Raw genomic sequence first — 27,021 nt, 5'->3', positions numbered from 1 at the left:
GTCTATAGTAAGTGTGGTTTGCAGTTTTAAGTTTTGATAGTAGGAATTTAGTTACTTCTAATCACAGAGAACTTTATATTTTATTTTCAATTTCATTTGCCTAAAGCTTTTCTACTTGCCTGAGTGGACTATCAATTTTCACATCTTTCTTACTAAAAAGCAAAAAGCAAAAACACTTTTTAAGTATAACTAAATATGGAAAACCAAAATAGATTAATGTCTAACACAGCCCGTCTTTCTATAATGCAAATAAAGATGCTAAATATATAAAAACGTAAGTCTTTTTTCTGTCCACATTATACAGTGTTCCATCAGCATTTTTTCTACCTCAGACAGCACTATATATCATTTTGCTTACTAAGTGCTTGCTATTAAAAATAGTAGGGAAAATGTTCTTGAAACCAAATAGTCCCAAAAGAGGCAAGCCAAAACTAGAATATACATTAAGTATGAAAAAGATCACTGAAAACCAGTAGTACTGAAAAAGCTTGAGTATGAACGTATTAAGTTCTGGCAGAAATTAAATTTATTATTTTTATATTAGGGAAGCATTACTTCTTATATTTTTCAATTTCCGTAATTATTTGAGTAGCCGATTTACTTCAGCTATTCGTGTATTAAATATCTTGGCTAAAGATAAAACCCACATATCGAAAGATCTGTTCAGCAGTATTTAATGAGCATCTACTCTGTGTAAGGCATGATGCTAATCCTCAAATATAAATATACGTAAAATATTCTACCATCCTCAAAGAACTCCTAGTCTGTTTATCAAATATAAACAAATAAATAATATTGAAATATAAACAAAGTACTCAGACAATACAGAAGATGCAGCAATGTTTTCTGTTTGAGTGTGCTAGAGAAGTTTCCACCAAAATAACAATTTTTAAACTTAGTCTAGAAGAGGTTTTTAAGTGAAGAGGTCAAAGTATGGAATGAAAGATGTTCTGGGAGACATACAACAATGTATGAAAAGGCCCAAAGTCAAAATGGGCCTGGTATTCTTGGGAAAGTGAGAAATTCTGTGGGGTTGGAACATAAAATATGTATGTTTCTGGGGGCAGATAAGTGAGAATGGAGACACAGGAAAGATGAGAATAGAGATGGAAGGTGAGCTGGATCTTCATTAATAACAAGCTAAGGAGTCTGGCCTTCATTCTACAGAAACAAGAGACCAGTGAAGTCTTTAGGCAGATGAATGACATACTCAGATTTTTTATTAAGACAGAAGCAAGATGTTGTGTGGACTGATTGTTTACTGGATTAGAGTTACTGAGATCTGACTGGAAGCATTTGCAATAACCTAGGCAAGAATTAGTAAAGGTCTGAATTAATGTAGGGGCAGGGGGCTGAGAGGAGATAGATTCAAGGGCCATTTTATTTAGTGACTGATAAGATGTGGGAAATGAGAAAGATATAAGAATCCAGGTGACTCTAAAGCTTTCAGTTGAGGATACCAGGTGTATGGTGATGCCAACCACTTAAGTAAGGTTTATACAGCCTGGTTTGGGGGGTGGGAGGAGAGTAGAGCTATTAGTTTGTTTTGGCCATGTTAAGTTTGAAATCCTTTGGGTCACCAGGTTCAGTTGTCCAACAGACAGGTGTCCATATTCACCTATGGCTCAGGAGAGAAGTTAGGGTCAGAAATAGAGAGAGGCTGAAACCTTGAAAGAGACTGGGGTTACCTAGGAAAGTCATGTAGCATAAGGAAACAGAGCAAACGATCAAATTTAAAGTTCTTCTGATAATGGACAGCCTGGTTCTCATCACATCTTTAAAATTACCTTGAAGGTAGCTGCAGACCATCTACTATCATTGGCATTCAGTTTTGTTCATGTTTTTGCGCAAACTTTTTTTTTTCATCTTTGAGGATGATGAGATTTGGCTGTAGTGAATTTACTACCGAACAACTGTAGTAAAGGTTCAATTTTTCTTTTGAATTTTCTGCTGTGGAACACTCATTTATCTTTTGCCCAAATCAAAGATATATGAAAGGAAGGAAAGAAAATGATGTCTTGTATTAAATAAGCACAAATTTAAGGTAGCTACTGGGCACACTATAGGCATACTATATAAAAGGTATCTGCCATCCTATGTAGTTCTATAGCCTTTCAGAACTTACTGGCATAAAAGCTACTGTCCTGTGACAGTCTGAATGGTGGCTAGACAAGTGCACAACCAGTACTATGCCACATGTTTCTTTTTTATGTTTGTCTTTTGCTTATGTTTTGACCTCCCTGCATCCTAATTGCTTATTTTCACTGAATTTGTACTTGAAAAAATTTAAACCTACGGAAACGTTGTAAGAACAGTACAATTCCATGAACACCCGGATATCTTTCATCTAGATTCATCAGTTGTTAACATATTCTTATCTTTGCTTTATCTCTTTCTGTTTTATTTTAGTTATATAATTTGACAGTAATTTGCAGACCTCTGACATTTACCTCTGAATACTTTTACTTCTTATTACTTGAGTGCCATTGCAAATAGTATCTTACAATGAAAAAAAAAATACATGTATTTACCAAATTGTGAATTCCCACTGCTATCTCTAATTCTAATTCTAATTCAACACTATAGGTTCTTTTTTCCCTCGTTTCATCATTATATTTTCCTTCTCCCACTGTGACAAATGTGGTTTTCGAGAACACCAATATATTGATTCATCTGCTCAATTCTAAAACATACACAATATTTTTTTGGAATTGCTACACCAGTATTACTACAGAAACAAACTAAGTAAAGTTCAAGACTTTATTATAGTTCTTTTTGTCCTTAGACTATATTCCATTGCATATGTACAAAGTTTTATGCTCAAAAGTTACTTGGATTAATTCTTTTTTATTCTCTTCTGTTTAGTCATATTAACAAGTTGATAGACATTTGGTTTCATTTGTTTCTGGTTAAATTGAATTTTGATAATTGTTCATCCTGTTGATTTAATTTTATTTCTTGAACATGTGAAATAGTAATGTGGTTCAAAAGACAAAACTGTTTTAAAAGTATTATCAAAGAGTTCTCATTCGCTTCCTGATGCTTTTCCCCCAATCTCACCTACTTCCTCTAGGTAAACAAAATCACTGATTAAAAAAAAAAAAATTCTTTCTATGTTTCCTTTTGCAACAGTAAACAGATGTTCACACATTTACATACCTTTTTGCACAAAATATATCATTCTGCATATACTCTTTTTGTATCTTACATTTTTCACTTAATATATCATGAAAATATTCACTACATAGAGATCTTTTTCATTCCTTTTGACAACTGCCTAGTACTCCATTGTGTCTATGGACTATGTTTTATTTAACATCTCCTATGAATGGTCATGTGAGTGGCTTCCATTATTTTGCTATTACAAATAATACTGAAGTGACTAATCTCAGGCACAGATTTTTGCTATTGTTGAGATGTAGCTTTAGGGATAGAGTTGCTTGTCAAAAACCAGTTCTGTTTGTTTTTGTCACATTATCTTTCATAGGAATTGTACCGTTTTAGGCTTTCATCAGCAATTTATGAAAAGGCCTACTTCACCATAGTCTCACCTAAAAAATATGGTAGCAAACTTTTGAATTTTTCACCAATTTGGTAGTTGAGAAATGTCACTTCTCTGATTAAGTGTGATGTTTAGCATCTTCCCTTCTATTGGGAGCCTTTTGTTAATACTTCTCCACTCTTCCCCATATCATTCATTCTCCCCAACCCCGTGTGTGTGTGTGTGTGTGTGTGTGTGTGTGTGTGTGTGTGTGTGTGCTTGTAGCCTAATTTCAGAGGTTATGAATCCTGTGGATGAATTAGATCTTAAAACCCTTTATTTTTAAAAAAATTTTTTCAGCCTAGGCTCTGTCATCCAAAGAATCTTTGTTTTAAACATGAAACTGAAGTCTCTAAAACATATGTAGTGGCAAATATAAGACCAGAACCCAGATGTCCCTATTTCTAATTTGCTTTCCCATCAAACTATTAACTTACACTCATCCCCCTTTTTCTCATACTAGGACAAAAGGACTTCTCTCATTATAGAATGTATTTGAAAAGTACCTAGTAAAGTACCTACCACATAGGAGGTACTTAAGAAATATTTTTTAAACTATATTGCAGCACTAATTAAATTTGGAATTAAGTAAAAACAAGCACTTTTAAAACATTTAGAGCCAGACCTTATGGTTGAGCTCTAAGAGGTCTCACCCGAGTTTTTACTTAAGGAAAGGTGCATGGTGACACTAAGGCTCCATCTAATTGCTGCTTTAGCGATTGATAATACTCACTGCTTCTTAAGAATGTATATGTATTTAAAAAGAAAAAAAAGCACAACACCTTTATCAGGCTTTACTTGTTTGCTTTTATTCCACTGTGTGCCTCAGTCAAGCAACCAATGCAAAACTTTGTAAAACTGTAGGTTGCTTTCTTCGACCCAAGAATAAAGCCAGTCTTGCCCAAGTCTTCTTCAATGTATGGTCATGCATATATCTAAGGTATATGATTTTTCAGGCAGTAGTGGAAGCTAAGAAGTTAATCCTGGGAGGACTTGAAAAAGCAGAGAAAAAAGAGGACACCAGGATGTATCTGCTGGCTTTGAAGAATGCCCTGCTTCCAGAAGGCATCCCAAGTCTTCTGAAGTACGCAGAAGCAGGAGAAGGGCCCATCAGCCACCTGGCTACCACTACTCTCCAGAGATATGATCTCCCTTTCATAACTGATGAGGTAAAATCTCTGAGAATATTTGTGACATTAACAGAAGAAAAAAAAAGCATGTCTGAACATGAGTCAAATGCAAATTCCTCTCAAGTCACTCTATATTTTCTCCAAATAGTCTTCTCTCCTGCTTAAAAATAACTCTAAAATTGCATTTGAGGCTACTCTAAATATCCTCACAGGGTAACATCCTATATCCTGAAGCGTAAATATTGAAGCATATTCTCTTATTTTAAGAAACAAATTCTTTTTTGAAATATATTTACTTTTATAAGTTTTAAGATGCTGTTACATTTTTCAATACTGAAATATCCTGGTTTAAATATAACTTTGTTTGTTACTACAACTACATGTTTCAGGAAGCCAACTAAATTAAACCTTTGTCAGGGCAGACAATGTCTACAAATCTCAAGATAAACCATCTGCCGAGAATGGTGTTTCCAGTTTGTAGCTAAGCACCTGCCCACCAGTTTTGTGTTGAAGTTGGTGGCTGCAAATCATGATGGTTAGGGGCACACGCTTTTGAGAAAGACAGACCTACATATAAACTCTGGCTCTGTCCTTCCCTGGTTGTTTGTTCTTGGGTGACTTATTTAACATCTATATATCTGAGGGCAAAGCCAGGATTTGAGGGAGTTAGTAAAAGGTAAGGGGAAATGGAATTAAATAAATATAGATGCTTAGTGTAGATCCTTACATATTGCATATCGTTAGGCAGTTCTAATAATCTATGAAGTTACTTGTTGCAATGGAATGCAATTATTTTGGCATTCTTAATGGCTTCAGCCTAGAAGTGATCCTCATAGATTCTGTCAATGGCCCATTAGCCAGAACTACTCACGTGGCCCCCACCAAATCACAAAGGAATCTGAGAAATGTAGTAACACATATATATTTTTATGAACACTCACTATTCCTGCTGAAATGTCCATTTAAAAAATATCTAGATGTGCACTGAGTTTGAATATCTCATGAACAGGTGAAAAAGACCTTGAACAGAATATACCACCAAAACCGTAAAGTTCACGAAAAGACTGTGCGCACTACTGCAGCTGCTATCATTTTAAATAACAATCCATCCTACATGGAAGTCAAGAACATCCTGCTGTCTATTGGGGAGCTTCCCCAAGAAATGAATAAATACATGCTCGCCATTGTTCAAGACATCCTACATTTTGAAATGCCTGCAAGGTATAATATATTGCACATGTCTCTCTGTGTAGTCAAGCTTATTTGTGTGTTCATGTGGTACCCATGTAGCTAGTAATAATGATGTGGCCATTATGCAGGGTTACGTTGCATAAAACCAAAGAGTGCCAGATTTCCCATAATAGGGCTATTTAGGGGACCAGATGAAACAACTTCAGTTTGGCACTATGAGTCCATGAGTGGGAACTCTGGGTATAATTTTTACTAGGGTTGTCTTGTTCAGTCTGGAAAGTGTATATTGCCAAATGTTTTAAAAGCTAACTGCATTTTCAACAGGATTTTTAAAATACGTACAACAAAACAATGTAAATTCTTACCAAATGGTTTTTTATTGTAACATTTCGAGTGTTAGGAATTTTTGAAACCTCATTTATCACAGATCAAATAAATTTCCCATTTAAGTTTAAAATCTTAGGCACTGCCTACATTTTAAGATGATTCAAAATTTAAAGAGTGCATTCAGTAGAGTTCATCACTCTATAACTCTTGCTGAATTAATTTCCTTCCAGTTCCCAAGTCACTCCTCCCAAATGCAAAGTGGCTCCGCCAAGGTGCCTCCTCCCTGGAATTAGAGGGTCAGAGAAGGAAGTTTCATTTTTTCTGAGTTACATGCAGAACACTACCCCCAGGAAAGATCAGATTTAAGCATTCACCACAGAGATTGGAAGGGTGGAAAATAAAGAGAAAAAAAATGAAAAAAGACGGCATTAAGAGTTTGAAAGAAAGAGAAACAAGGACTAAGACTGAAGGAAGACATAAGAAATGGATGTGAGTAGAGCAGAGATAAAAGCAGGATGTTCAGGAAAGAGGAAGAGAGCAGGTGAGAAAAGAAGCCAAGCCTCTCTGCAGCCATGTATTTCTAGTAGAATGCATTTAGCTTCTCCCTCCATTTCTTTGTTTGCTTTTATGCGACCCTGTGGAGGAGATCCTGGGTGTACTTGCTGCCTTTGTCTTGTGGCCCTAGCATTTCAGGGACCTGGAAAGAGGAGACAGTGGGGTAGAGAACAGACTAGAAATTGTGAGGAAAGTATCACCAACATTATGGGTCAGAGTCTCAGAACCAAAAACATTAGAGTGGGGAGGAACACTAAAGGCTCCCTTGCTTGGCATCTCTCCACTGTAGGGCTATAGTCTCCCAGCAGGTGGTATTCAGACTTTCCTTCCCTCTCCCGGTGACAGGAAGCTCACCATCTTTGAGGGAACTTGTGCCAGTGTTGGTCAGAGACTCTCAACATTATGTCTTTGTATAAGGTGAAATCTTCCTATTGGCTCTGGTTTTATCCCGGGAGCAAAGCAAAATACATCTAGTCATTCATCCACAAGAAGACCCTTTGAATATCTGAGAACAGCTGTCATGACCCTCCTCATCTTTGCTTCTCTAGGCTAAAATCTTATAACCTAGTGATATTGGAGGGGAAACTTCTCAGGATGCCATCGCTTCCCCTCAATTATTTTCTACCTCAGACCTAGGACCAGATTTCTATAGTTGATTATTTTGATGTTTTGCTGTGTTGTCGTAATGTTGCTATTACTGATATGATTAATGTTATGTAATCAGAAATGAACATCTTAACACCAATTACTTAGACAACAAGATGGAGGCATGGGGTAAGGATTAAGACTTGCTCCAGAGGAGACAGTCGTTTCTATATGGGTATTACTGAGCTGTTTCTGTAATTGGAAACTTCACAGATATAGAAGAAATACTGGAAATGTACTGTTATATGTCATTAGTGAAAGAGACTATTAGAGAATGAAGAAAAACATTTAAAGAAATATTGTGCAACCTCTCCAGTTTGGCACAATTTTCCTTTAAGTGTATGCACTATTTAACAATAAAGCCATGACGAATTTTGCCATGCCTGAAATGTGTCTACTAGTCAACTTAAGCCACCTCAAAGCTGGACACCCTTGCCTTGCTGTCATTTTGATACCAAACTAAATTTCAAATATCTGAGTAATGAAGGGGCTAGCCCTAATCCTGATGCTACCACGCCAGCTGGCACTGCCCCGGTTCTTGGAAAGGCATGAGGAAAATTTGGCTTCCTCTTTTTTCCACTGAGGATTTCTTTTTTCCAAATTTGACTTGGGAAACAGTCATTACAATGAATGTGCAGCTTTTTTCCCCCCTCATATGTTGCAGCAAAATTGTCCGTCGAGTTCTGAAGGAAATGGTTGCTCACAATTATGACCGTTTCTCCAGGAGTGGATCTTCTTCGGCCTACACTGGCTACATAGAACGTATGTACACCAAAAAGAGGTTCTCCTTCTGTACCCCACAACTTAGCATTGCTGGAACTGCTATTAAATTACAGTTATTGTGTGTCATCAGGTAGTCCCCATTCGGCGTCTACTTACAGCCTAGACATTCTTTACTCGGGTTCTGGCATTCTAAGGAGAAGTAACCTGAACATCTTTCAGTACATTGGGAAGGCTGGTCTTCATGGTAGCCAGGTAACTCACTTCTCATGGATTTTGCTTAATAAAGTATGCAAGAAATCAGGCTGAGGTAAAATAAAACATATATACTGTGGGTAATGCTATAGAATGTATAAGTTAATGGTGGCCTCTGTCTTATTTTGCCCAAGATTCCCTTATCTGTAAGAGGCTGTATGGTTTATAGTCACTCAGAGAACGTTTCAAATATGAACTTGAAACCTAAGTAATTTGATCCATTGAACTTGCCAAATGTCCATTTGTCTTTTCAAAGGTGCACATATTCAAAAAACTGAAATTGTACCAATATTTCTCACATAAACATTTAAAAATAATATTTTATTTTTATTCACAGATATATTTCTTAGCCCACTCTCACCCCCAAGTATTTAATTCTAGAATATATTTTCCTTTTCTGGGTGTTTCTATGAAGAGATTGATTCCCCATAATAAAACCTTTCATAATAGAATATGACGCTCTAAAGGGTCAATCTATATTTCTCCAACACTGCTAGGAGAGAAAAGAATAAAATGTAGGCATTCAACAGTTGGCTGACTTCCATCCCTTTAGTGTTAACCAAATTGAGGTGATGGTCTGTAAAGACTTCCTAATAATGACATGTACTTTCTTTTTAGTTTTTATGTACATCAAATTATAACCTCATAAATACAGCCATTTAAGTTTTTTAAATAATCCAATGCTATAAAAACTTGAGTTTTTATCAATCTTATATTACTATACCTTTTGGTAGTACTGTAGTCAGAATACTATGCCCTTCTGTCCTGAGGAATCACCATCTGTTTTCTGATATGTACTTTGAAATGCAAAACACTCAGGAGTTAAAGGGCTGGGTATGGAGGACAGAAAATATGTAGGATTCCTATTTTTGGTGGAAATAAGGGTGTTAGTCCCCTCATGGTGTTTATCGACTTTTTTTTTTTTTTTTTTTTTTGGCTAGGGAGAAAAGTTTGACATGGAATGGGGTGAGTCATGGTTTAGAGAATACCATGTCCTCACATAGCAGCAGCCTCAGAATGACTCTGCCAACACCTTTCCATCTCCTTTTAGATGCTCTGCAAGATAGCTGATGAATGGTATATGACAGTCCTGGAAAGACTAAGAGTTTCTAGGATGACATCATAAAATGGAAAGCTCATGGTCTTCATAGTCAGACAGAAGGGGTATGGGTCCTGCCTCTGACATATATTAGCTGAGTAAACTTGAGATTTTTTTTTTTTTTTTTTTGCCTCATCTACAAAATGGGTAATATCATATGTACCTCAAGGAGTGGTTGTGAGGATTAAATAAAAAACTAACCCACCTTATATTCAGGCATAGAGGTTTTTGTCTGTTTTATTTTCTGTTTTTAGCTGTTGCAAATATTTAAGTTTTTGGCCCCTTGAGAAGTTCTAGCTGCAGCTCAGAAGCTTCACCATTATTTACAGAGCAGGCAGGGAGCTTGCATCATGAACATTATATTGATTTTCTGCAGGTAGTTATTGAAGCCCAAGGACTGGAAGCCTTAATCGCAGCCACCCCTGACGAGGGGGAGGAGAACCTTGACTCCTATGCTGGCATGTCAGCCATCCTCTTTGATGTTCAGCTCAGACCTGTCACCTTTTTCAATGGATACAGTGATTTGATGTCCAAAATGCTGTCAGCATCTGGCGACCCTATCAGTGTGGTGAAAGGACTTATTCTTCTAATAGATCATTCTCAGGTAATTCATTCAGTCTGTGAGTATTATTGAGTCCCTAAAATATACCAGGCATGTTTTAAATATGCTTGGTTCTTGGAGGATACAAGACAAAATTGTGCCCATCTTGGAGCTCATATTCCAACCACTTGGCCCTTGGTATTGTTGCCCTTTCTCCTTTACTATAGATATGTTATAATTTCATTTATTAGATGATTAATAAGTGCCTTTAATTTGAGGCAAAGAGAAAATGTTGATGCTAACAGAAACAAGAAAGGTTAGGACACAAGAGAATAGAGCTACCATTGTCTTCTCACTTGGCTTTCTCAGGCATGAGGGCTTAGGTGATATTTATCCTGAAGGCAGAGGCTGAACTATGTGGCCTTATAAGTCACTGATGACATTTGTAATGACAGTGATGATGAAGATGCGTACAGTGCATCATTTTGACCCTGCCAAATTAGTAGAGGCACAAGCAACCACGGCCATGAGCCACACGCAAGAAATCATGAAGGCTCTTTGCCCACAAGTCTCATGTATATAAAATCTTAGAAAATTGTGTTCATTCTTAGAGTATAGGAGTACTTTCATTCTCTTGAGTCACATTCTTCAAACTGGTTTTCAATTTTTGTGGCCCAAACTCTTAAGCTACTGTACCAAAAAATGACAGTACAATCTTTGGTGCAGTAAGATTTAAGTGGCCAAGATACTGTGGTATGGAGATGGTCTGCCTAATTAGATTTTCTGAAAAACAGAAGAGGGTTAATCTGAATAGCCTTTGAGTTTGAATGTTTGGTGCTTAAAATTTTTCTTTAATAGTTTGGTTTATTTCCTGCTTCATTAAGCATAGCAACATAAACAATGAAATATTTGCTAAATAAGATCTTATAGGGAATCAAAGTGATCACTGTGTACTCTGAGTCATACTTATATTGAGAATATATAAGGAGATTGAAATAATAATTTACAGATGATTGGATTGACTTGTAAAGTTTGCTTTATTGTTTTAATACATTAATGGATAATAGCCTACATTTGAATTTTGCCTCCATTACCTTCTTGCTATGTGCTCTTGGGCAGTTACTTAATAGCCTTAAGACACAGTTTCATACTAGTAAAGTGAGGCACCTGGAGCAGGTGGTCTGAAGATTTCATCAGCTTTGTTGTTTGCCAGATAATTTGAGGATTCTGATTTGTTAGATTCTGGTTGAGAAATCATAGATTTTAAGGGCTGGGAGACATCTTAGATATTAGATTGTATTAAAACTCCTCCAAAACCTCATTACTTGGGATTAAACAGTGTTAATTTTCTATCTTTCTTGTTCCTCGTATCAGCTCAGGATAGCTGTATAGAACAAAAACAAAAAGCAATTTAGAGTGGCTTAACTAAATAGTTTGACTTTTATAGTGTAACAAACATTTGGAAGTAGGTGGTCCAGGGTTAATATGGAAAACTTAAGGTATCATCCGAATTCAAGCTGCCTTCCTTCAGCTCAGCCATTCTTACTTGTGACTTTTGACCTCATGCTTGTCACCTTGTGATTATCAGATGACTGTTCCACTTCCAGAACCACTTCCTCATTCCAAGACGGAAGAAGGGAAGGATAAGAGGAGGTCACAGAGTCTGACTCTTTTTCAAGAATTGTTTGGAATCCCTGTCTAGGTTTTGGACCAAAACGGTGTTACATGGCTACCTCTAGCTGAGAGGGAAGCTTGTGAACATAGTTTTTCAATGGGTATCTGAACAAAATTGTTTCTGTCAATACAAATGTAGAAAGGACAAACAGCAGTGCCTCTTGTATCCCTTAATCCTCAAGTCACACATAAAAAAAAAAACAGTTCTCAAATTATATCAGAATTTTACATTGCACAATTCCAGTTTTAATGAAAGAATCATCTAAAGGCAGCACAAGTACTGAAAAAGTAGTCCACGTTTTAAGACACAGAGGACAGCTCAACACCTGCTGTATGTGCTTAGCCATCCATAAACAATGCCTGAGAATTTGAATTGGGGTGTAAAACCACGAGGAGTAATCTAGACCTGGGTCAGCAAACTTGTTCTGTAAAGGGTAGAAGGTAAATATTTTAGGCTTTGCAGGCCACATGGTCTCTGTTGCAGCCACTCAGTTTTGTTACTGTAGAGTGAAGACAGCCATCAGCAATACATTAACAAATGAGTATGGCTGTGTTCCAGTAAAATTTTATGTACAAAAATAGCCAGTGGACCAGACTTGCCTGCTGGTTGTAGTTTGCCAATCCCTGATCTAGATTATGTTGTACAGTTTTTCTATTCACTAAGCTAGGGCAGCTAAGGCAAGGCATATTCTATGAGAAAGATTGTCCCCTAGCTATTAAACATAGCCCAGTGTCTGTGTGTCAGGTTGGAGTATTTGGCAGATCTGAGGTTATTATACAAATTAAGCTGTCTGAGGCCCCCTGGCTCTGCAGAGCACTCCAGTAATGCCATCCTAGCTTCAGAGGCACATACCACTCTAGGTCAAGTGCTGACACTGAAGGAAATGTTGGCAGTGGGTAGCCCATCACAGCCACTAGGGCAGATGGAATTACTGTGTGCTTGCTCACACTTTCTCTCTTCAGCTAATTGGATTACTCTTCAGAGAAAGATGTCTGATAAAGTCAGTTTAATAAGGGGGATCCTCTTTAGCCAGTAAAGAACATATTTCCCTAAATGGAAGCAATGGGATGAGTTGTCAAAATGTCAGCATCTGAGCTATAAGAAACACTTACGGGACCAAGAGAATCAAAGCGGTCACATTAGCTACAAATACAAAGTTCTAATATCTTTTTCCTCTAGTTCATAGGAAAGAATCTAAATAGATATGCACTCTGGGCCAAATAAGGATATAAACCTATGCTCTCTCTCTCTCTCTCTCTCTCTCTCTCTCTCTCTCTCTTTTAAAATATTTCTTAGAACAGGCTTTCTTGTACACCAGAAGACAAAAGAGAGTTATGAGCTTGTGATAGCTATGAATATTAGTAGAAAAGTCTTCACACAGGCCAGGTGCAGTGGCTCACACCTGTAATCCCAGCACTTTGGGTGGCCAAGGCAGGTGGATTCCTTGAACTCAGAAGTTTGAGACCAGGCTGGGCAACATGGTGAAACCCTAGATCTACAAAAAATAAAATTAAAAAAAATTAGCTGGGCATAGTGGGGTATGCCTGTGGTCCCAGCTACTCAGGAGGCTGAAGTAGGGGTGAGCTGAGGCTGGTGTGGCCCATGATCACACCACTACACTCCAGCCTGTGTGATAGAACAAGACCCCATCTCAAAGAAAGAAAGAAATGTCTTCACCCTACAGACAGCTGGATCGTTTATTCTGGCTTGATGTGTAGCCGCTGAGACTGATTTTTCCTTTCAATCTTAAGATATAATGCCTACCATGGAAGATTGGTATGAGGATTAAATGAGACATCAAAGCTTTATAGAGCTTTGGGCACACAGTAGGTACTCAAAACCTGTTAGTTCCACTTACTTTATACTGCTTAAAAATTAGCACCATGTGGCTTAGTCCCTTTCAAAAAGGAAAAAGTACTTTGTTTTTCTACAGGAGTCAGTGGTTTATCTTTATAAGAGGGTTCAAGAAAATTCCTCTTTGCACATACACACTCTTCTATTGACCCTTTGTGTAAAGAAGTGGACTTTTCCCAGAAATCCAAGGCACTCCTCATAACCCACCTTGCAATGGAAATGCTCTCACCCCACAAAAGGTGCATTGTCTAACAGCCATGAAATGGCCTTTTCGATGGCACTTGGTGTATTTTACCTTCCGTTTAATATATGGTTGGTGGGAAGGCCAAGGTCCACATCACAGGCCTCTGCTGGACTGGGTGGATGACCGAGATTATAATTTTCAAATTAGGAAGAGAGAAAAAGATGCAAAGAAAGGAATACTTCTGAGGCGAGGCATACCATAGCTTTCATTTGGGAACAATCATGTTTGCATACACATACCTAACTCTCATGTTTTGGTCCTGTAGTTCACAGGCATAGGTGAAAATGTGGACATGACTATTGTGGTTTCCTCAGGATAGTTTGCATCCATCACATTAGTTATAATGCCGGAGACAACCCCTTCATCCCATTCAGCCATATTTTGTTCTATACCAAATGTCTCTTTAAGTATCCTTAGGGCTGTCTCCTAATGTGTCCTGAGCATGGCGCTGAGAATCTCATACTTCCATCAAAGAGTGTCCTTCAGACTGAAAATAGCTTCCTGCCACAACCGTACTTTTTTAGTACACCTGGTTGTAAACCAAGTCCTTTGCCTGGGATTTCCTGTCACCTTTTTTTGGAAAGTGGAGAGAACTCAAGGAGATCAACACAATCCTTTCTAGAAAGTAAAATCATGGCAGTTATAGTTGGCAAATGCATGACTTGTTTGGTCTGAGTAGGGCAGTTACATAAAGAAGTTAGTCATCCTGCCGGTTGCCAGGAATTTAAGATCTTTGGAGGAATATCAAAATTAAGAATACTGAGTCTTTTTCTCAAAATCATTATCACTTTCAACACTGTCCCCAGGCAATCTGATTCCAATCCAGCTAAAAAGTTTTGTGCCAACATCGCCTCAACTAACATACATTAAAAAAAAAAAAAATGCAAGACTTAAAGGCTAAATGCAGGCAAACATCACAAAACAATGGGTTTCAGACAACCACAAAATTGCTCAGGATGGACCATGTTTGTAAATAATTACTGTCCCTCTGAAAAATGCTACTGAGTTCTTGTTGAACTTGACCATTAACTCAATGTCATTTCAAATGTCAAACAGCAGCATATTAAGGCTTAGTTAAATTGCTTTGCCTTCTTTTTCTAGTTGGATGTAAGCAGTTCCTGGAACTTGTATACAGTTGGCCTCTCTGTAACCGCTGGTTCCTCATCAAATTCAACCAACCCCAGATCAAAAATATTTGGAAAAAAAAAAAAAACCCGAACAATAAAATAAGCAAAACGACAGTAAATATTAATACGATTTTAAAAATACAGCATAACAGCAACATAGCATTTACATTGTATTAGTTATTATAAGTAATCTAGAGAAGATTTAAAGTGTGTGGGAGAATGGGTGTAGGTTACATGCAAATATTATGCCTTTTTATATAAGGGACTTGAGCATCCTTGGATTTTATTATACTCAGTCTGGGCAAAGGTAGCCCTGTAACAAGTTCCTCTTGGAAACTAACGGACAAACACACTCCACAGGGAGTTTTAAAACTTGTCTGTTACTTTCTAGCAGGATGCAGTTGACTGTATTTGACACAGCACATAACTAGAGAAGTGCTGAGGGACCTCGAGAGATCACCTGATCCAAACCTCCTCCCCTTACTTCCCTGGACAAAAAGCCACAGCTAGATTTCTGATGGAGATGACGTCATTTTCCTTAGTTCAAAAGTTTCCAAATTTAGGTGGATCAGAATCATACAAGGACTTGTTAAAACATAGACTGCTAAACCCCATCCTCAGATTTTCTAATTTAATAAGTATGAAGGGGAGCTGATAATCTGTACTTCAAACCAGTTCCCAGGCAATGCTAATGCTGTTCCTCACAGAAACACACTTTGAGAACAATTGTTCCTTTCAAAGTGTAGCAATGATTGAAGGAAAACATCCTTCTTAATTGGCACTTCATTACTCTGGTGTTTTAATTTACTAATTAATTCAGCAAATCAACAGAGTCTACTTCTGGTGATCAGGATTAGGACAGCATGTTTCCAAGCCTAGAGAAAGACTCCAACATCAACGCAATTCAAATGGAATTATCTACAGCAGGAGGTCAAATGTGCCATTAGAAAGGGGGTTAACTAAATTGTAATTATTATTTTTATAACTATTATTGTTTTTTTTTTTCTTCTAGGAACTTCAGTTACAATCTGGACTAAAAGCCAATATAGAGGTCCAGGGTGGTCTAGCTATTGATATTTCAGGTGCAATGGAGTTTAGCTTGTGGTATCGTGAGTCTAAAACCCGAGTGAAAAATAGGTCAGTGTTTATGCATTATACATTTATGAATTACATATAATACTATATGCAGAGAACTTCAGAAATATGTTTTGGGAATTAACCTTCTGACTTTTCAAAATCTATGCTTTCTATTTGTAATCATAAAATGATAGAGTTGGAACTGATCACAGGAAGTTATTCTGTCCATAGCTTCTTATGCGCAGGTCAGAACCTAACACTACTCAGCCAAGAATTTTCCTGCTTTTAAAGACATACATAGACAGGATGCCCTGTGAATCAGATGGTTCATCTTCTTTCGGTGTTTCACCAAAAGAAGAAATTTTACTTTAAGGCAAACTTTCCTCTTTTGTTGTCTTCAATGGGGAAAAATAAAGAAGATAATTTCATCTGTGCAGAAACTAAGTATTAAACGTTAGGAGTCCTTAAGTCTTTTCATCAGCATTCCTTTTTCTAAATAAAATACTCTAAGCTCCTTTAATTTTTCTAATCTACCTGTGAGATTTAATGAAAGTGTTTTACTTTGAACATGAAACAATGTCTTTGAACTAGTGTGAAGATGAAAATTATTAGTATTCTATTTGTTACAGAATTTTTAAAAAGGAAATAGAAATGCAACTTATTTTTACTTTTTTAATATTTAAAAACACACTCGGGCAAAAGTGAGATATGTGATAAAATCAAATTTTTGATTCATTTTGAACTACAGATGAAGGAACTGAGAGCGATCAAACAATAGCACATTTAATGTGAAGTGTGACCCACAGTGTTACTAAAAGGAACCACAGAATGAAAAATGACACTGGTCATAAAAGGGTTCAGCAGTATAACTTAGGGCTTCCCACATAATCAGTCATCTTTCACCTCTTTCCAAAGTACTTTCTAGACAGAAGTTTTTCCAAATGAAATGGAATTGAATTCTTTGCAAAGAGAAATCAACAACAGCAACAACAACAAAAAGTAATTTGGATTTTTTTCTAAAGTACACAGTATCCTTAAGAATCTACCATTAGCCATAGTGTAACCAATCTGTCTTCCATTTCCACTTGTTCATTTTAAAAAATATATTTTAAGCCTTTGCTGAATATAGGACATCAGAAGGTACTCTAAGTGATTCAGGGATTAAGACAACCTGTGACCTACTTTTACACTGATCATAACAGCAGCAGGGGTTTTAATTTGCACAGCAAAAATTAATACCCCTGTCAAAAAATATGGGCATAGAACTCTGATTTAATTGTGAAAATAATTTATCGCAGTTTGATTTAAAGTCCACAATTCAATTAAAGTAGAGGTAAAACTTCTGTTGAAATTATTTATCCTTTTCATTGTTATCCAAGGCACACTCCCAGCCAGTGCAATCTGTTTATCCAGTTCTTAAAGGACCCACCATATTCATTCCTCCTGGGACCTACTCACTGTACATGCCCCACTGTAAGAATGATTTTTTGTAACACAATATTTTTTTTCAAATATCTTGGCAACCAAGGGCTTACACCTCTAGAGATTCTTTGGTGAAGGTAATTAAATGGGATTAAAAAGCTGCCTAGAAGCCAACAGAGAGATAGTTAACAAAAACTATAAATATCAATTGTCTTCTTGGTAAGTTTAGACTCCCTTTTAATATAACTTGAGTATTTCTGATCTCCTAAGAGGACTGGGTTCCAAGAATGTTTTCATTTTGGTCTTTGTTATGCCAATACAAAACAATGTAATATCTTATAGGCACTCCCCATACCTGCAACTGAAGGCAGGGGAGAGCTCAGGGGAAGAGCAAATCTTCCCTGCCCAATATCTGAGACTCACCAGGCCCTGGTTACTAGCAGAACTCTGAGCACATCCAGGTCACTTCTGAATCCCTTAAGTGTCTTCTTCCAGTCACTGGCATCATAAGTTCAGATCCTGTAAAATTATAACTGTTAGTCCAATTCCATTAAATATAATATGAACAGGTTTTTTCTTTTTTTCTCAAATATTTAGGGTGACTGTGGTAATAACCACTGACATCACAGTGGACTCCTCTTTTGTGAAAGCTGGCCTGGAAACCAGTACAGAAACAGAAGCAGGCCTGGAGTTCATCTCCACAGTGCAGTTTTCTCAGTACCCATTCTTAGTTTGCATGCAGATGGACAAGGATGAAGCTCCATTCAGGTAAGACGCAGCATTCAGGTAATGTTCCAGGACCGTCACCAGTGCACCAGGAACTTGCATTCAGTCTAGAACATTCAGTTTCAGAATTAAAAGGAAACAGTAGAAACCCAGTGAAAGATGAATTTTCTTTAAATAAGTAGAAGAATAATTGATAAGGCCAAAAAAAGTCAATTTCTGGGGTACCAAAAAAATCTAATGACTAGTTCATTTGATTCTGGAGATAGTATCATATTCTAATCTAGAAACAATTTATCAAGGAAAGAAAGGCCTATGATTTGCCATAGGAGTTGCCACATAGTTTCATAAAAAAAATCAGATACACATTTACTTTCTGGTATCTTCACAATAAACTGCTGGACAGAAGATTTCAAATAAAACACCTGGCAATCCATTTACTGTCTTTAAGGGCAAAAATGAATTTGCAGTTATTAAGTATTCCCTATAACAGCAATTTGACCCTGTTTAAGTTTTGGCTCAAGTTTCAGAGTTTGGGATTCTGAATTTTCTTAAATATTGCTTTTGGTAGATTTGTTAGTGTTTTAAAATACAAAGATATAATTTCCATTTAACTTTATGCTGTGTCATTTGAATTTTGTAACCATTATTTGTACCAGTACTATCACATAGAGCTAGAATGCTTTGGGTCTAGGTAGCACTGACCCTTTCATAGTAGTTGACCTACACTAACCATAAGGATCATTTGTAGACTTAAAACAGCAAGCCACATCTTACATCATCTCCTTTGATAAGTAGGCCAAAATTGAGCACCTTCATTATTTTACTGACATTTCATGATTCATATTAAAAAATGCATCAATTATATAAATGTAAACATGAATAGGCTGTATTTTCACCGAATAAAAGATTGTGCATTATAGTTAAACTATTAAGCTGTCACTAACTTACATTAACTTACATCTAGAATAAACCTCCACAAATGCATTTAAAAAAGCCAACCTTCTAATGGTTGAAATGCAGTGACCACCAACCCACCCACATGGTTAATTGGTTTGGTTCTACATTTCCCTTGGGCCAGAGCTCTTGGAATGTTTCTCTGTCCGCATTCTCTGCTTAAATCCAGCAGGGCTTGCCTGTTACTCAAAAGGAGAGTGCTCCCAAGGTGGGGCTTCTGGAATGAAGGGTGAGACACAGCACAGCATGCAAAGCGTAACAGCATCACCAAAAAGCTGAAAGGAATTTAGTCTTTCATTCTAGAAAACTGTATGGCAGGACTCCCATATCCCAGGTATTTGAAGTGTTTCTGTTGGTATAAAAAGAAATGAGGCTGGGCGCGGTGGCTCACGCCTGTAATCCCAGCACTTTGGGAGGCCGAGACAGGCGGATCACGAGGTCAGGAGATCCAGACCATCCTGGCTAACACGGTGAAACCCGGTCTCTACTAAAAATACCAAAAAAAAAAAGAAAAAATTACCTGGGCATGGTGGCGGGCGCCTGTAGTCCCAGCTACTCGGGAGGCTGAGGCAGGAGAATGGCGTGAACCCGAGAGGCGGAGCTTGCAATGAGCCGAGATCGCGCCACTGCACTCCAGCCTGGGCGACAGAGTGAGACTCTGTCTCAAAAAAAAAAAAAAAAAAAAAAAGAGAGAGAGAGAGAGAGAAGAAAATCACCCATTCATGGAGTAGCCTTTGACACTCATATCCTTTCTCAAATTACTTTGGAACAGAAACTTCAAGTATACATTCAGTAACTTGGCTGGAGAGGTGTAGGGTGACTTAACTGTGTGTGTAATTCTGTTATTGTTGCTGTTGTTGTACAGGCAATTCGAGAAAAAGTACGAAAGGCTGTCCACAGGCAGAGGTTATGTCTCTCAGAAAAGAAAAGAAAGCCTGTTAGCAGGATGTGAATTCCCGCTCCATCAAGAGAACTCCGAGATGTGCAAAGTGGTGTTTGCCCCTCAGCCGGATAGTACTTCCAGCGGATGGTTTTGAAACTGACGTGTGATATTTTACTTGAATTTGTCTCCCCGAAAGGGACACGATGTGACATGACTAAGTACTTGCTCTCTGAGAGCACAGCGTTTACATATTTACCTGTATTTAAGATTTTTGTAAAAAGCTACAAAAAACTGCAGTTTGATCAAATTTGGGTATATGCAGTATGCTACCCACAGTGTCATTTTGAATCATCATGTGACACTTTCAACAACATTCTTAGTTTTCTTGTACGTCTCTCAAATCCCATTTGGTACAGTGAGAACAGTTATTCTCTAAGAGGAAACTAGTGTTTGTAAAAACAAAAACAAAAACAAAACCACACAAGGAGAACCTAATTTTGTTTCAACAATTTTTGATCAATGTTATGAAGCCCTTGATAAGACTTCCTTAAGCATGTCAGGAAAACCAAGCATGTTCCCTAATCAGAAAAAAAAAAAGTTTTTTTTTTCTTTTTTTTTTCTCTTTTTTGGAGTTGGGGGCTCGGGGAGAAGCGACAAGACTTTTAAAAGACTTTTATTCACCAACTTCAAGAATTAATATTTATGTCTCTGTTATTGTTAGTTTTATTAAGCCTTAAGGTAGAAGGCACATAGAAATAATATCTCATCTTTCTGCTGACCATGTAGTAAGGTTGCTCCAAAGGCATTCAGATTTCTACCTCCAGTCCTGCAAAAATATTGGACTTAAGACAGAGGAATCAGAAAAATTAATTTCAGAAACTCCCTTTGATTTTTATTTTGCTGTGTCTTTTTGAGACTGTATTGTGGTACACTGTCGTCTAAGGGACATCCTCATATATTAATCGTTTTATCTCAACTTTTTGGGGGTGAGAGCTCTAGTTCACTTAACCGTAATCTGCACAATAGCTAGGATGACTAAGAGAACATCGCTTCAAGAAATGGATTTCCAAAATATGAAATCAAGAAAACAATGTCTTTATTTGCATGAATTAAAAGAGCCATGTTGAACATTCGCAAATATTTATTAATAAACAGATGTGGTGATAAACCCAAAACAAATGACAGGTGCTTATTTTCCACTAAACACACACACGTGAAATGAAAGTTTAGCTAGCCCACTATTTGTTGTAAATTGAAAACGAAGTGTGATAAAATAAATATATAGAAATAATATTGAATTCCTTTTGTCTTTCATTACTTCCAACACCATATTTCTCATTCCTGCCACTTTCTGAGCCTAGACACATACACAGCTAAGCCTCTGCAGCAATATAGGTCAGGCCAGGTTCTCTAGATGGGAGACCAGACCCATTTGAAAAATGGGCCACTGAAAATATCAGCAGTCAAAACCTCTTAAGGACCTGTGAGCTTGAAAACATGCCATAACCCCAATTTTCATAAAGCTCTGGACCGACCCCTTTACTCTCATGTTACTATAAAGGAAGAAAGGAATCAGAAACTAAGGTGGTGGGTGGAACATGGTAGGTGGTAGCATCAGCCTTGGGGAAACCACTCTGTAAAGATGCTGACATCGCAGGGAAAGTGAGTTGGTCTAGGGTACTAAGCTGAATATGCTGTGGACTCAGGCGCTTCAGCCCTGTGAGGTTTAACAAAACACATCCAGCTCTGCGAAATGTAATCATTTATCTAACAGTGACGACCGTGGTGCCCTGAATGTTAGTGTTTGGCCATTTCCCAACTGTTTACTGGGCTGCTGAGCCAAGTATCTGCCCACCCAGTGGAGAATGGACAATCCCGAGCAACTCTAACATGCTCCAAAGAAACAAGAAAGCAGCAGCATAGGACAAACAGTAACTCCTTTGTAGATAAACAAGATAGAAAATGAAGAGGGGTAGAGTGACAGTCCACATTTGAAAATAAGATAGTATCGGAGCCAGAAAAATAACTTTGAACCTCATTTGCAGTCCTCTAGTTCTGACTACTTCTCCATTACAAATGTCAGCGTACAGACACATTTGTCTTCTGAAAAGACACCTATTTGGGAATTGTATAGCCCCCAATGCGAATCTCCAGGCCTCTGTCCAGTCAGGTCTTTCCTGCAAGCCTTAAAGTTAGCCTGGCTTCTTTTCTTCTGTGAAGTGTTGCTGTCATTCCCTGGCTCATGTTGCAGTCCTGCCTGTGACAAGTCGCTCCCTGCTTCTCTGAACTGACCACCTTCAAGTAAGTGTTAAAGCTAACACTTCCTGAGTGCCTATTATATGCAAGGTATTTTAAAGCATTTTCCATATATTAATTTAATCTTCACAAAAGCTATATTTAACAGGTAGCATTATTTCCGCATTATAGATCAGCACTAAGAGAAATATAATATGAGTCACGTAAGTAATTTGGAATTTCTAGTAGCCACTTTAAAAATGTAAACCAAAATAGGTGAAATAAACTGTAATAATATATTTTATTTAACCCAAAATATCCAAAGTATTATCGTATCAATATGTAAGTAATATAAAAATTATTAATGGGAAGCTTTACTTTTTGGGGGAAGATTAGATCTTCAAAATGTGGTATATATCTTGTATACAAAGCACATCTCAATTTGGATGAGACACATTTCAAGTGTTCAGTGGATGCATGTGGCTAGAAGCTGCTGTGTTGAATAGTACAATATTGGGCACACAAGACATTTAATTTGCCCCACAGAAGACACTTTCTGACTTAGAAAGTGAAAGAACCAGGACTCAAATATAAGTAGTTTCACCTCAGAACCTGCTCTCTGAACCCACTATAGGATGTTTCCCACATGCTTTCGGTTTTAAAGATTTGCTGCTAAACGAATACAGACAGTAGTTTATGAAAATGACAAACATGTGACAGCAGCTATAAAGCTAAGAGTTGTTGCCCCCTCCCTTTTCTTTTTTGAGACGGAGTCACGCTCTGTCACCCAGGCTGGAGTACAGTGGCGTGATCTTGGCTCACTGCAATCTCTTCCTCCCAGGTTCAAGCCATTCTCCTGCCTCAGCCTCCCGAGTAGCTGGGACTACAGGTACCTGCCACCACGCCCGGCTAATTTTTTGTATTTTTAGTAGAGACGGGGTCTCATCGCGTTAGCCAGGATAGTCTCAATCTCCTGACCTTGTGATCCACCCACCTCAGCCTCCCAAAGTGCTGGGATTATAGGTGTGAGTCACCGTGCTTGACAGAGTTGTTGCCCTTTCTCTGTGGTTGTTCAGTCTCCTCCTCTGATGGAATCAGAAGTCCACCATAATCAACTGTAGAATGTTTCCATCATTCCAAAAAGAAACCTGTACCCTTTAGCTACCACCTCCAATATACCCATCTCCCAGCCCTAGAAAATCACTAGCCTACTTTCTGTGTCTGTAGATTCATTCTGGACAATTCATATAAATGCAATCATATATACTATGTAGCCTTTTGTGATTGACTTCTTTCACTTAGCATTGTGTTTCAAGTTTCTTACACATTGTAGCATGTATTAGCACTTTATTCTTTTTTATGGTCAAATAATATTTCACTATACAGTCATGCCATGTGTTTATCCATTCATTAGTTAATGGACATTCAGTTTGTTTCCAGCTTCTGGATATTACGAATAATTCTGCTATGAACATTTGTGTACAAACTTTTTGGTGGGCGTATATTTACATTTCCGTGAACTTAGCAGTAGAATTGGTGAGTCAAATGGTAATACTATATTTAACTTTTTGAGAACTGCCAGAATTTTCTCCAATGTGACTGAACCATTTTACATTCCCACCAGCAGTGTTTAAGGGTTCTGATATTTCCACATTCTCACCAACACTTATTAATATCCTTCTTTTTGATTATAGTCATCTTAGTGGGTGTGAAGTTATCACTATATTTTGAATAAATAAAAAAAAGTATTTGGCTTGAATAAACAAAAAAAATTATTTGGCGGCCCACACCTGTAATCCCAGCACTTTGGGAGGCCAAGGTGGGATGATGGCTTGAGGCCAGGAGTTTGAGACCAGCCTGAGCAACATAGGAAGAACCTCATCTCTACAAAAAAATAAAAATAAAAAAATTAGCTGGGCTTGGTGGCACATGCCTGTAGCCCCAGCTACTTGAAGGCTGAGGTGGGAGGATTACGTGAGCGCAGGATGTTGAGGCCGCAGTGAGTCATGATGGTGCCAATGCACTCTAGCCTGAATGACAGAGCAAGACTCTGTCTCAAAAAAAAAAAAAAAAAAAAAAAGATTCAAGTCCTTGCCCTTTTTAAAATTGAATATTTTACCTTTTATTATTGAATTGTAAGAATTATTTATACATTTTCAGTATAAGTCCCTTATCACATACATAATTTGCAAAAATATTCTCTTGTTCTGTTGGTGTCTTCACTTCCTTGATAATGGCCTTAGAAGTGCAAGAGTTTGTAATTTTGGTGAGATACAATTTATCTATACTTTTTCTTTTTTGTTTGTTTGTTCTTTTGGTGTAATATCTAAGAAACCATTGCCAAATCCAAAGTCACAAAGATTTAACCCTATGTTTTCTTGTAAGGACTTCATATTTTAGCTCTTAAATTAGTCCATTATGGTTAATTTTTTATATAATATGAAGTAGAGGGTTAAAATTTATTCCTTTGTGTATGGATTTCCAGTTGTCCCATCATTGACTGTTGAAAAACAACTCTGTCCTCAATGAATTATTTTGGCATCCACAAAGATGAAGGTTCATTTCTGGATTGTTAGTTTTATTCCATTAATCTCTATGTTGATCTTTATGCCAGTACCACACTGCCTTGATTACTGGTACTTTGTAGTAAGTTTTGTACTTGTGAAGTGTGAATCACATATTTTGTTCTTTTTAAAGATTGTTTTGGCAATTCTGAGTGCCTTAAGTTTTCATATGAATTTTAGGATTAGCCTGTCAATTTCCACAAAGCCAGCTTGGATTCAAATGGAGATTGTGTTGAACCTGTGCATCAAAAATTAATTATATTGTCTCCAGGTCCATGAACATGAAACATCTTTTCATTTATGCACATCTTGAATTTCTTTCAACAGTGCTCTGTAATTTTCAGAGTATAAGCTTTACACTTTTTTGTTAAATTTATTTCAAATGTTTTATTCTTTTTGATGCTATTCTGAATATATTTGTTTTGTTTCATTTTTTGATTGCTCATTGCAAGTATATAAAAATATAGTTTATTTTTGTATAATATATTGCTCACATAAAAAGTAAATTATGTTGCAACACTGCTGACCTCATTTATCCATTCTGTATCTTTTGGTAATAGATTCTTTAGAATTTTCTATGTAAAGAATAATGTCATTTTTGAATGGACATAGTTTTACTTCTTTCTTTCCCATCTGAATGTTTTTATTTTTTATTTTCTTGGCTAATTGCCCTGGCAAGAACCTTCAGCACAATCTTGAATAGAAGTGGTGAGAGTAGACATACCAAAGATGATAATGCTGGTAAAAAAAGTGGTGGTGTTGACAACAGTGACAGACACTAATAACCACGGGATGTGAAAGGAAGGCCCAAATCATTTGGCAGTAGCTCTGGTTCTATTTTCACTAAGTAATATACAGTTGTTCCTTGATGTCTGTGGGGGATTGGTTCCAGGACCCCTGGGGATACTAAAATCTGTAGATGCTCAATCCCTTACATAAAATGGCATAGTATTTGCATATAACCTACACCTGTGCTTGCTTATGCTTTAAAGCATCTCTAGATTACTTATAATACCTAATACAATGTCTAAACATCACTTCATTCACATGGCTTCAACTTAGTAGTCAATGTGGGGCAAATTCAAGTTTTGCTTTTTGAAACTTCATGAATTTTTTTTTCCGTATATGTTTGATTTTCAGTTAGTTGAATCTATCCATAGATGGAGAATTTATGAATATGAAGTATTGTAAGTTCTGCTGTGCTTGAAAATTAATAAAAGCTCATTTGAACATTTAAAACACTTTCAAGATAGTCTAGATGCCCGACTGCACAGAGAAGAGATACACAACTTGAGGCGCCTGTCCCAGCACTAAGAATATGTTTGAGATTCAGATTGGTCGAAGCTTCAATGTTCCTTGTCAACTTAGTCCTCTCCCAGAAGGAAGTGTGGAGACAAAGGGAATAGGACAGGTAGGTCTGGCTTAGAAATCCAGTTCCACTACCTGCTGGATCTTGGGCATGCGACTCAACCTATCTGCCATTTCCAAATAGGTATTATAATCTCTATTTCACTGTGTTGTTTTAAGGATTCGTGGAGATTATGCATGTGAAGCATACTGCCCAGCACATACTTGGTAGCATTTGGTTAATATTTTTAATTTTGGAGATGTAGTGAGCAATATCTTATAACTGATTAGTTTTAATAAAAAGGAGTTTGCACTTTATTTCTACCTCCTCCTTACAGGTAGTTGGAGAGCATAGTAGTCAGTTCTCTCTAACTCTCCAGAATCGGTGCAGAATGGCATGAAAATCTTTCCCATGCAGCTTCCAGGAAGGTGGGAGGCAGGGGATTGCAGCAGTGAGGAGATTTGGAGTAAGATACTCCTGCATATGTGAAATCTCACCTCTTGTTCTTACTGCTGCTAGATAAAGCTTCAAACCTCTCAGCTTCCACATTGGGAATATGAGCAGTACCTCATAGGCTGTTGTGAGGATGAAGTAAGGTAATAAGCAAGTTCCTGGTACATAACAAGCATTTAATAAGTACTCATTAATATTAACTTTTCATGTGCAGTCTTATACAATTTCTAAGCAAAGCAACATTTTATGTTCTGACTCAATGGAGTGAATCTATTTGCTGGACTTTCATCCATGAACATCATGAGTTTTGGAATGGCAACCAGCTTTGTTTGTTTCCTTATCATGAAAACACTACTTTCACATTATAAAAAAATTATTCTTCCATTTTCTAAAAACATGACTTTCATCCATTTCTCTGCATACCTAAATTGACCTCAGATTTCACTGATCCTTTC

At 37.3% G+C, this 27,021-nt stretch overlaps 1 protein-coding gene across 4 annotated transcripts in view; it reads left to right on the top strand.

Annotated features, from left to right (window-relative positions):
* MTT (microsomal triglyceride transfer protein) overlaps positions 1 to 21,257 on the top strand; it is a 59,263-nt gene extending 38,006 nt beyond the window's left edge. For all 4 annotated transcript variants that reach the window (XM_071093264.1, XM_011749220.2, XM_071093265.1 and 1 more), the window contains 8 exons: positions 4,498 to 4,710; positions 5,681 to 5,892; positions 8,054 to 8,151; positions 8,243 to 8,364; positions 9,840 to 10,067; positions 15,917 to 16,041; positions 18,001 to 18,171; positions 19,949 to 21,257. In XM_071093264.1, coding sequence (XP_070949365.1) covers positions 4,498 to 4,710; positions 5,681 to 5,892; positions 8,054 to 8,151; positions 8,243 to 8,364; positions 9,840 to 10,067; positions 15,917 to 16,041; positions 18,001 to 18,171; positions 19,949 to 20,120 — 1,341 coding nt within the window. In that variant the 3' untranslated portion in view covers positions 20,121 to 21,257. The remainder of the gene's footprint in view (positions 1 to 4,497; positions 4,711 to 5,680; positions 5,893 to 8,053; positions 8,152 to 8,242; positions 8,365 to 9,839; positions 10,068 to 15,916; positions 16,042 to 18,000; positions 18,172 to 19,948) is intronic.
* The last annotated feature ends 5,764 nt before the right edge of the window (positions 21,258 to 27,021 follow it).

Source organism: Macaca nemestrina, chromosome 3, assembly GCF_043159975.1.
Source record: "Macaca nemestrina isolate mMacNem1 chromosome 3, mMacNem.hap1, whole genome shotgun sequence".
NCBI classification, from domain to species: Eukaryota; Metazoa; Chordata; class Mammalia; order Primates; family Cercopithecidae; genus Macaca; species Macaca nemestrina.
The sequence above is the reverse complement of the archived record's forward strand: the minus strand, read 5'-3'. Positions and strand labels throughout refer to the sequence as shown.